At 55.3% G+C, this 11627-nt stretch overlaps 1 protein-coding gene across 2 annotated transcripts in view; it reads right to left on the bottom strand.

The window, feature by feature from the left end:
• Positions 1 to 4591: 4591 nt before the first annotated feature.
• Positions 4592 to 11627, bottom strand: part of MDGA1 (MAM domain containing glycosylphosphatidylinositol anchor 1) — a 57784-nt gene continuing 50748 nt past the window's right edge. For both annotated transcript variants that reach the window (XM_049653342.1, XM_049653341.1), the window contains exons 14-17: positions 11122 to 11256; positions 6595 to 6725; positions 6273 to 6381; positions 4592 to 5532 (exon numbers count right to left, since the gene is read on the bottom strand). In XM_049653342.1, coding sequence (XP_049509299.1) covers positions 5441 to 5532; positions 6273 to 6381; positions 6595 to 6725; positions 11122 to 11256 — 467 coding nt within the window. In that variant the 3' untranslated portion in view covers positions 4592 to 5440. The remainder of the gene's footprint in view (positions 5533 to 6272; positions 6382 to 6594; positions 6726 to 11121; positions 11257 to 11627) is intronic.

Here is an 11627-nt window from a genome sequence, read left to right as displayed (position 1 = left end):
TGATAGATGGTTGAAATTAAGTGACCTTTAAGGACCTCTCAGCTCTGAAATTCTAGGATTCTGGGAGGGTCTGGGAAAAAGGACAAGGTTGGTACAAAATGATTCAGGGGCAAGTGGGCAGCTCATTGGTGGTGAATGATGGAGGCAGCACCAATTGGAGAGCATAGTGGGGTTGATGGAGCCAGGAAGGAACCCAGAGATTGTGAGGGGAGGATTGTGAGGGGATCGGGTAGGGGAGCAGAGGAGGGACGGTAGGCCGGGGTGCCGAGAAGCAAAAAGCCAAGTTCATACGGTGGTTGACCAACTTTATTCCTCCTTCTTCATCCTCCTCCTCCTTCCTTGAGCCTTCTATGGTTTTTCAGCTCTCTAGGCCTGCACATGCTGTGTTCCCTCTGCTTGGAAGACCCCCTCTGCCCTGGTAGGCCAACCCCAATCATTCTTTGGGTGTCTCCTAAATGCCTCTTCTTTAGAGAAGTCATCCCTGAATCTCCAACCCAAATAAGAACATGCTCTTACTTTCTTTCACAGCCTTAGTTGTATTGATAATGATGTGCTTCCTGGTATAATGATTAGATTAGTGTCCATCTCCCCCACTTAGCAGAAGCTTCCACGAAGGTGGTATTTGGCCAGTGTTTCTTGAAGGAATAAATCAATGAGGACACTGAATGCATTGGGCTGGAGACCGGAACGTAGGTTCCCACTGTCGGGGAGGCAGAGGAGGACCCATAACGGCAGGTGGCAAAGAGAAAGGCTCTTCACCCTGACCTGAAAAGAACCCCAGCAGCTCACTAGCGCCCCCTCCCGGCCCACCTGCCGCCCCACACACAGCCGGACCCGAAGCACCAGAACACTGCAGCTTTATTTATTGAAACATCCGCGTCCGCAACTAGAGGTTACATTTCGGGGGGCTTGGGGGTGAAAGAGGAACAAAGGGGGGGGGGGACAGAGGCTGGGGTGGAGACAGAGAGCAAGGCAAAGGGGTGAGGACGGGGTCGTGTGACTACAACGACCCCAATACCTTTCACCCAATAATGAGGGTCTCCTGTTGTGCTTTTACCTTGGTGGTGGGGTGAGCCTGGGCATGGAGGGGTTGGCTTTTCTCTCAAGTCTATGAGGCCTCAAGGCTGGAGCAGTCCCCTCCTTCCCCTGCCCCTTCTGGGTTGGGGATAAAGGCCTTGGTGAACTGGCTACCTGGGGCAGGAAGGGTGCTTGGAGGCCACAGGGGCAGAGGGCCCTGCAGAGTCGAGCTGAGATTGTGATTATGGGAGCGGTGGTGGGGGGTGGGGAGGTGCCAGGAGGGAGGGCACGTCTAGCGGAGCCCCTGGGAAACGAATGCAGGTGACATGAGGGAGGGGTGATGGTGGACAAGTGCCATCTCTCTGACCTCAGCTTTCTCACCTGTACAGTGTGGGCACTGGATTAAATGGTCTCTAAGGTCCTTTCCAGCTCTAAGGGTCCAGGGATCTCTAGGAAAGAGTGGTCCTTCTACTCCAGCACATACCCTCACACCTATTCACACGCCTCACACACACATTCCCTCACACACATTCATATGCACACCCCCCCCACCCTCACCCTCACAGACACACAGCCTCACACATAGCACTGACTCAACAGAAAGGGGCGTGCTATCTTGCCTGTGGAAATGAGGAGGGCTCCCCAGAGCCCAGAACCTCAACCAGGGGCCCCACAGGGACTCCCCAGTGCAGGCTCATTCACCCCATTCCTTGGGACAGACCTTGGAATCCGCCCCCCCCAACCCCCTCGAATCCAGGGAGAAGAAAATACAAGAATTTGTACACTCTCACCCCTGCCCTCCTGGTCCTTAGGGATAAGTCCACAGGATGAGGACACAAGGACACACTGACCTTCATTCGGAGCCCAGGCTCATGTGAAGACAGAGGGCAGGGAGGGGAAACAGTCCCTTCTGTCTGGGAACCTGGGCAGTAGCTAAAGCCTGGGTGGGCAGAGGGATGCAGCTTTCACAGGGCACCCAGGCCTGATCTGGGGTGGGAGGGGCGGTGGCCTGGGATGAGAGGCCAGAATTTGGGGCAGGGAGGGAGCACCTTTCCTAGAGCAGGTGCCCAGTCACATCTGTACCAGCACCCAGAGACAGGGCAGTCTGGCTGCCAGCAGGAGGCAGTGGCCAGTAGTGTGACACCCTCGGGGTTGTAGAGCACGGCTTCCAAGGCTGGCTCCACCCCAACTAGCCATGTGACCTTGGGCCAGCCCCCCCCCACCCCTGCTCCTATCCATTTACAAGGTGAGGGGCTCAGACCTCTGAGGCCCACCCTGGCCATGAGAGCCTGAGCCAGCGAGCACAGGGAGAAAGAATGAAAGGGAAAGAGGTGGCAGAATATACCGGAGAAGGCAAGTGGGAGGGGCATTCCAGGAGATGGGCGTGTCGTCCGCAGGCTTAGCTGGGCACCCTGGAGGGCTGTCTGTGGTCCCAGGGGCAGGACAGCCAAGCTGAGACTTCCCCTCTCCTAACTGTACAGCACCTGGCCCTAGGGGTCTCCCCAAAACATCAAATCAGGGGCAACAGGGCTGAACAAACCCCAACACCATGAGGGCTGACCCTGGACTCCCTGTTTTAAGGCCACAAAATGCCTCAGCCACCCTGACCCAGAGGGCGAGACTGCCCCAGGGGGAGATGCACTGGATCCTGCCAGCCTGGTCTCCCCTGGGCTGGGGGTCTTGATGGGCCACCTACCAGCACAACGGTGCTGACACCCACAGGCACTCAAAGACACACACAGCACAAGTGACACTGATACAGAGGTGCTGAATCACAGGCACACACAGATGCACAAAGACACTCCTTCCTTGCAGACCCCATCTTCCCCCCCCCCCCCCCCCACACACACTGACTGGCACACTCTAAGTGCTCTCCTCGCACACTGTTAATGCTAATACACACTGACACCCACACTCCCTGCAGACCTGCCTGCATGCACACGCACACACACACCAGCCTCACCCATCCACACGTGAGGACCCAGGACCTCAGTGTCCCAAGGAGGAAGTACCTGGTGCTTTTCATCCCTGGATCTCCATACCCACCCCAGCAAGGGCACAAAGGAAGCACTTGGCAGGTGATAGGCCACTGGTTCCCACTCCCGGGTTCTTCTGGGGAGCTTTTAAACATTTCTGATGCCAGGCTGAACACCAGTCCAATCAAATCAGAACCTCTGGGGGTAGGACCCAAGCATCATGGCTCTCTAAAAGACCCTCAGGTGGTTCTCTTCTGCAGCCAGGGCTGGGAACTACCGATTAATATCATCCTTCCGGCTGGGCAAAGCCCGCTGTGGTTTCCATAACAGGCCCACTTGTGCTGGGCGTTGAGGTTGGGAGCGGGGGTGGGGGAGAAGGTTGGAAGGCTCAGAGGAGGAACTCACAGTCTAGTCGGGGCAGCAGACCCTGCACAGATGGGACAATTAAGGAACAATACCCAGCCGGCGTGATGGAAGTGTGTTCTGGGAACCTGGAGCCACTCGTTTCGGACCGAGGCTTCGGCTGGGCCAAGAAGGCAGCCAGGCTGGTCAGGCATCAGAAGGCCCTGCTCCAGGCCTGGCTCAGCCCCCTGCCAGCTGTGGGTGATGATGATCACACAGGCCTGTCCTCTGGTCCCCTGCCTGCCTCTTGGCATTGCAGTGCTGCCCCTTCTGGGCAACTGTCCCTGCAGAATGCTCCGGGTGAATCCCTGTGACAACCCCCACCAAAGGTGCTTGCATTTCAATAGGGTCATCTGTAAACTCTTTGTCATCCAGAGGGGACGAAAGGTAGAAATTCAGGCGGTGGCAGGCAGCTTGAGACTACAGACTAGGGCCGGAAGTGGTATATTCCACCAGCCCCCTACAAACACTCGTGTCCCTCCTGAAGGCGGACGTGCATGCTGACATCCACAGGCACTCACTGAGACAGGGTTTAGACCCGGCCTCACAGACAGATATGTGTAATTGCACATGCAGACTCATATTCGTACACACTGCTGCCCAGAGACGTCCCCACAGTGCTACACAGACACAGATTGGCCCACGCACGTGCACACATGTGCGTGCACACACAGCCACATGTACGCAAGCGTGAAGGCTCACCCTGGAAAGAGCTGGTCCTCATCTCTCCCATAGACGGCTGGTTGGGGTCTCACGGGTGATGTTGAGAAGGACTGGTCTAGATTCCACCCTGCCCATCTAGGTTCCTATCCCAGAACCCAAGGACAGGGAGCCCTTTCATGGATCAGGGCATGAGCTCGGCTCCCAGGCAACGTGGAGGCCAGCAACTGCCCCACCCTCTGCTGCTGCTCTACAAACCACCACACACACCCCCCACCCCTTCACTGACCCTGGGCAGGGAAGGGAACAGCCAACTAGACAGTGCTTTGCAGGGGCACCCCCTCTATGTATACCCTCCTATCCAGGGCACTCCTTCATGCCAAGTATATAAGAAATGAAGTTTCCACTCTATTCCCAAATGCCATGGGGGCACAAACTCACAAAAGCAGGCTTTCTCCTCTGCCCCTCTCAAAGTCAAGCCTCACCCCAGAAAACAGCCGGCCTCCACCCCTCCCGGCTCCTCGGAGATGCAGGTGGGTGCTGAATTCAGGCCAGCTGACTAGGGTGGGGACTGTGCTCTCAGGAATCCAGCTCCTCGTAGGGTGGGGTGGGGGTTGGATGGGGTAGAAGGGAAGGTGTCAGTCTTCAGACTGCCCAGGCCCAGGACCCTGTGCTGGGTCCCTTCAAAGGGGCACGTCGAGGTGAGATATGACGTCCAAGGAACAGGTCAAGGGATCAGGGTGACCTGGGATCTCCACCTTCCAGCTCTCGCCCTGTAAACAGAGGTGCGTGCAACAGGTGCCTGACCTCCCTCGCCATCACCTGCATGGGGACATTCACAGAGCTCACAAAGTACCCCCTGGCCTCCTTTGACCCAGGCCTCCCCCATCCCAGGGAGTCCCAGAGTCCAGCCAAGGGTGGGGCTCCTGAGTCTGCTCCTCTGCTGGCTCCCGTCTGGTAAAGCCACTGGGCCGGGGCTCAGCCTTGAGTTAGGAATGTGGGAAGGTCAGAAACACGCCACAGGTGCAGTTGGACAAGGCCTATGTGGCGCCGAGGTCTCTGGGGTGGTGGACGCCATTCGGGCGAGTCCCTTGTCTCCGCAGAAAAGAAGGTGCTGGCAGGTCGGATAGAAACTTGTGCTTTAATATATCTCTGTGTGTGTGAGTGTGAGTGTGTGAGTGTGTGCGTGTGTCAAACGACTGTCTCCAGGGCCTCAGCGCCGGGCCTCTGTCCTTGTTCTCTGCTCATCCTCGCAGCCAATGCAGGCCCCCTCCCTGGCGGGCCGGCCCTGCCCCTGGGCACCCCGGCTGGCGAGGGTCAGTCTTTGGTACGATGCGGACACTTTGGTGTGCCGGGGGCCGGGTGGGGGGGCCACGCAGCTCTCATCATCTCTGCAACGCCAAGAGGAAGATGACCATGGGCCCCCAGAGCTGTGGGTGGGGCTGGCAGGGGGCTCCACTGCCTGGCATCACCACCACTGTGACAGGAGAGAAAAGGGAGACAGGCCAGGGCTCTGATCAGCTCAGCATGTCAGGGACTAGCAGGCTTCCCCCTCTCTCTGGGGGACCTAAAGTGAGACACTGCCCTCACTGTGCAGACATACTTATAAGCACAGACGTCTAGTGGCGTGGGGTGGGGGTTAACTTTGAGCCTGAGAGGGTCCAAATCCTGGCTCTGCAGCTCACTAAGACACGGAGCAATTTACTGGCCTCAGTGGGCCTCAGTTTCCCCATCTGTAAAATGAGTCTAATAGTAAGTGCTACCCCAGAGGGCTGTCATCAGGGTTAAATGAGATCAGATACATGTAGGGCTTTGTACTTTGCCTGGTACATGGTCATCACTCAGCAAATTCCAGCTGTTATAACTACAAACACCTGGCCCTGGGGGGTGGGGCACACGTTCACATCTGCACCCACACATACCTGGACGCAGACACAGGAGGCACTCGGGTACTGTAAATAACTCAGTAAGTTCACAGGAGGGCAGAGTTTAGTCTTCTCCTTGCCCTACATATGCCCCATAACCTGAGCCAACGTGGAGCCCAAGGTGGGTACCAAACACACCAACACCTGCTCAAATAGTCACTGACGCACACATCCCACCACCTAGTCACTCTGAACCACCATTCAGACACCAGCACCTTCTCCTGATACGGACAGGTGCCTACCTACACAGCTCCCCATAGATTCGGCTCCCCCATCCCTTCCCATCTGGCACCTTTGTTGGGATCCATCTGCTTCCGGGGACATTCTCCCTTCTTCAGCGTGACATCATCTATGGCAATATCCCCCAGGTAGCCAGAGCCTCGAACACCCTCAAAAATAATCTGGGGTGGGGTCAGAGAGCAGGGATTAGGGGTGTTCTGCCAGGCAGAGCCCCTAATCCCTTCCCTTCAGTCCACTTGAAAGCCCTCCCTACCCTGCCTGAGTTTCTCCCCAGCTCCCCAGAAAGAGCATGAAGTCCTCCTAAGTGCTCCCTGGTCAGAGCAATGGCCCAAGGGCTGGGAGAACCTCGGGGGCCCCCACACCCGGTGACTCACCTGGAAGGGCCCACTGGGGTTGATGGGCACATGGGCTTGCTGCCATACATTGCCCTTATTGCCACTGAGGGACCAGGCGTGTGTGTCCAGGGCCCCTTTGTTCCGGGACCGCACCAGGAGGTTGAGGGAGCCTGTGGTGGGTATGAAGAGGGGGGGGCAGTGAGGTCTGGACAAGGACACCCCTACCCTTCCACATTCCCCAAACCCTCCTCTCTGCCACTGCCCACAGCACCATCCCAGACTGGTTCACTGTCCCATTTTCCCGGGGGAGGGACCTCCACACAGGAAAGAGAAGACAGCAGCAGGGCTTCAATTCATCAGGACAACTTGCAAATTTTCGTTCATTTCTTCCCTTCCTTTGTTTTTTTTTTTTTTAATGTATATTTATTTTTTAGAGAGAGAGAGACAGAGCGTGAGCAGGGGAGGGGCAGAGAGAGAGGGAGACACAGAATCTGAAGCAGGCTCCAGGCCAGCTCTGAGCTGTCAGCACAGAGCCCAACGCGGGGCTTGAACCCATGAACCATGAGATCATGACCTGAGCCAAAAGTCAGTTGGACTTAACCAACTGAGTCACCCAGGTGCCCCTCTCCCCTTCCTTTCTAGTCAACTAATCCTCCCCCCACCCCGGCATACACACACACACACACACACACACACACACACACACACCCCTTCCTCCTCTCAACAGTGGAGTTATCCCAGGGCAGCAGGGCCTATGACTGAGCACAAAGCAGGATTCCCAAAGCACACAGGGCATACCCCTGGCAGGGCATGATACATGGGATGATTTCTGGAGGCATAGGGATGGACTTTAAAATTTTAAAATTTTCAATACTTATATGTATGTTTTAAGAAATGAATAAAGCCAGTCCTTCCAACTCACAGTTTCTCTAATACTGATGCTTAGGACAAAGCTAGGACAAGAGCAGTGAGTTTCTTTAAAGAGAGATGTTAGTATTTGTGCTACACAGCCATGGTAAGCACAGTGAAAGTACAATTTTGAGGGCATTAGACGGAGGGTGCTGAGGCCCATTGCCCACAGCCACAGAGGCCTGGAATTCTGGAGGTGCTGGGAGCCCCGGAAAAGAAGGAGGGAATCATGGCTTGGCTAAGAGCACCCAGGCGATGTCATGCCCCTTCCTGGCTCTTCCGGCCCACCTCAAGCCCCCAGTGATGTGAAAGACCTGGCTCAGAGGGAAGGGGAATCAATCTTAGACAGTGCCCGGTGGCTGGCATTTCCATGGCTCTGCCCACAGACAAAGGCACACCATCTGTGACACCAGATAGACAGACCCCTGGTGGGGGAGAGCCACCAAATGTTACCTGCCTGAGATGAAAGGAGTTGGCTTAGACTGAGGAGAGCCAGCGAGACACAAGGTCTGGGGACAGCTGGTGCCCAGAGCTGCCAGGTGGGGTAGCAAAGGAAGGAAGAGGAGGGAACTGGACAGCAAGAAACACCCCCTCCCAAGCAGCAGAGCTAGGCCTGGGTGGGGACCCTCACCGACAGATGGGGCCACGACAGGGCTGCAGCAAGCTTCCAGGGGGCCAGGAGGCAAGCCCCAATACTTTTCAGTCTCCTTACCAGCTCCAAAGGGGCCTTTCTCTCTTCCCTGTCCTGGAGCTCTTCCCCCTGTTCCTATCCCCCTCAATCTCCACCTTTTCTTCTTCCTCTACCACCCTGCCCCCAGGACACTAATGGGGGAACCCCTCCTTTTTACTACTTAAACAAAAATTGGGTTTCTGTCCTCTCCCCTGAGCACCCCATCATCTCCAGCATCTCCCCTGCTCAGGGGGCTTCCGGACCGCCTTTCACAGGGATCAGCCAGGGCCCAAGACCTTCAGCCTCCCTTAATGGTGGGCCTGCTCACTTCATTCTTCCCTATCTTCCTTGCCTCCTGCAAAGCCAAAGTGGACTACATGCTGGAGCCTAGATATACCCCAGCTTTCCAGCCTCTGGGCTCTTGCTCAGGCTTTTCCAGCTGCCTGAGACTCCCTCCCCTACCACATTCCCCTGGCCAAATCCTTCTTGCAATGTCCTCTCTTCCAAGAAGTCTTCCTAGGCTTGAGTTGGGAGCCCTCTATGTGTCCTGTGAACCCTGGGTCCTTCAACTGCAGCCCTCCAGGCCCAGACCACTCTCTGCTCTGTGGTGTGATAGTTACTGGGATTAACATCTCCTCCTCATTTGACTCTTTGAGGGAAAGTCTGCATCAAACTGGTATTGGTTCTCAATAATTAAATGCTGACTGAAGAACCTTTCATGACTATCCTCACAACTGAAAAAGGACTTTCATAGAGCCTCATGGTTAGAAGTTACTTTGGGTTCATGAATCTCAGACCTCCCTCTCATTCATTCATTCAACTAATGAAGCACCACTACGTGCCAAGGGCTGTTCTAGACACTAGATATACATCAGTGAATAAGACAAAGACCCCTGCCTTCCTGGAGCTTACATTCTATTGGTGATGGGCATGATAAAGATAACAATGCAGGGAAAGGAATAAAGAGGTATTTTAGTTGGGGCTTTCAGGGACCTCTCTGAGGAGGAGACCTTGAATGAGGGGAGGAGAAGAGTGTTCCAGTCCAGGGAACATCATGAGCAAAGTCCTCTAAGGCAAGAACCTGCCCTGAGTATTTAAAGGAAAGCAAGGAGCCCAGTGTGCTCAAGCTGAGTAGGAGCCAAGGGGGAGAGTGGCAGAAAATGAGGTCAGAGAAGGAGGCAGGGACCGGATCAGGTACTGGAGGCCTAGAAAGTATGGTGATGAAGAAGGCAGGGCAGGGCAGTAACATGACATGGGACAGGGGGCCCCTCCATGGCATCCCTACTGGAAAGTCCTCCTGTCCAGATCTGATGCTTACAGAGTCTTCCTCAGGAAGGCCAAATGAGGAGCCAAATGGAAACGACAGGCCTGGGCAGCGCAGGGCTGGTCACCCAACCCACCTACCCCACAGGAATCTTCCCACAAATTCCAGACCCAGCCACGAGTGCATTGGTCTGGGTGGATGGTCTGGAGGCCCCAGTGGACGCAGAACCTTCCATCCTACCCCATCCTGGCTAATCAGTTCAGCGTGACCCACTACTTTAGCTGGGGAGACTTGTCCATAAAGAGCCATTAGGTCTACTCTTGCTTAAAGTCACTTCCTCTACTGTGAAACTTTCTGTGGTCTGATAAGGCATGATTCCCAAGATGTACAGTTCAGAGGGAGAAGCAAGACACAGAACAGTGTGTATAAAAGGGGGCAAAATCAAACACACATGTACTGGCTTCTGTAGGCATAAAGCGTTTCTGGAAACTTGCCCCCAAGTCTAAGTGCAGTGGTTGCCTCTGGGAAAGGGTTCTAGGCAGCAGGAGGACTGAGACGAGCAGGGGGCTCTCATTATGTACCTTTTGTACCTTTGACCCATGCAAAATACATGGCCTGTCCCCTAAATAAGTGAACAAACAAATAATAAAAATTTTAAAGACTGTCACTTCCTCAGCAGAGTTTTCCATAACTCAGCCCCCACAGTCAGTCCCTGTTACCAGCTGTCTTGGCCCCTGTCTTGCTGTGGACATGTGTCACAGTGGCTGCTCAATCTTATCTGCTGCAATTAGCTGTTCAATGCCTGTCTCTCCCACTTGACTTCGGGTGCCCCGAGGATGGGAACTGGTCGGTCCTGTTCGTAGCAGCACCTGATGCCTGGCCCCAGAGCAGGAGCTCTGGAAGTGACGGCTGAATGATGAGTTCGTTGATTAATGTGACTCTCCTACCATCTCTTTCCAAGGGCAAATGTACACCCACACTTAAGAAGCAGGACTTCCCGGGGCGCCTGGGTGGCGCAGTCGGTTAAGCGTCCGACTTCAGCCAGGTCACGATCTCGCAGTCTGTGAGTTCGAGCCCCGCGTCAGGCTCTGGGCTGATGGCTCCGAGCCTGGAGCCTGCTTCCGATTCTGTGTCTCCCTCTCTCTCTACCCCTCCCCCGGTCATGCTCTGTCTCTCTCTGTCCCAAAAATAAATTAAAAAAAAAAAAAAAAGAAGCAGGACTTCCCCTCATTGCTCACAAAACAGCACCCTCCCAATTCTGTGTTTAGGGCTTCGGGGAGGAAGACAACTCGGGTTGCTGTGTGATCTCGGGGAAAATGCTTAACCTCTCTGATTTATATGGTAACACCGCCCTCACCTGTTGGTTGTGAGAGATAATGAGACCACGGAGACAGAGCTCCCAGGAGGTCACCTGGCACCTGACAGGCACTCAATACATGCAACCTCTTACCTGTTTTCTCCATCTCCTCCAAGACTTGCATGTTGTCCGGCTGGAGCCATTTTCTTTGCAGACTCAGGAAGCCTTCATCATCTCAAAACCTCAGACAAGCTGGCTCTGCCTTCCTCCCTTGCCCAGATTCTGCCCACACCCCCTCCAAGGATATGATTCAGCTAAGCTGGGAAGCCCAGGCCTCACATGGGCCAATACCCAGCCTCCTGTGGACTCCCTCTCTCCTCCCAGCCCCAGCAACGCTTGGGCAGACCACCTGGTGCTCCGACTCACCAATGTGCTTCCCGTACATGTGGTAGAAAAAGGAGACGCAGTAGAACTTAGCGCTGGCATTGTACAAGGGACTCACCAAACGGGCTCGGTCCCCCAGTTCCCGAGGCCTTGATGTCTCAATGAACATGTAGTAGCCTGTTGGGAAGGGGCAGATGCACCAGCAGCCTCCGCCTCACCCCACACAGGCCTCTTCCCCTCTGATTCCTTCACTGCCTTGACTTCATCTGACCCCCACGGCACCTTGTCCTCCCTGCCTCACAGCACAGCACTGGAGTCTGGGCCAGTTCTGAGCTCTACTGTACTCTCTCTTCTTCCGAATCCCCGTGAGGACAGAGTTGTGTCTCCCCCTCAAATTAGGGTTCCTTGAGGCAGGGTGCTGTCTCCCCTCAGACTGGGACTCCCTGAGGACAGGGCTGTGTCTCCCCCCCAGACTGGGTCTCCCTGAGGGCAGGGCTGTGTCTCCCCCCCAGACTGGGTCTCCCTGAGGGCAGGGCTGTGTCTCCCCC

The sequence above is a fragment of the Panthera uncia genome (genome assembly GCF_023721935.1).
Source record: "Panthera uncia isolate 11264 chromosome B2 unlocalized genomic scaffold, Puncia_PCG_1.0 HiC_scaffold_24, whole genome shotgun sequence".
In the NCBI taxonomy this organism is placed as follows: Eukaryota; Metazoa; Chordata; class Mammalia; order Carnivora; family Felidae; genus Panthera; species Panthera uncia.
The sequence above is the reverse complement of the archived record's forward strand: the minus strand, read 5'-3'. Positions and strand labels throughout refer to the sequence as shown.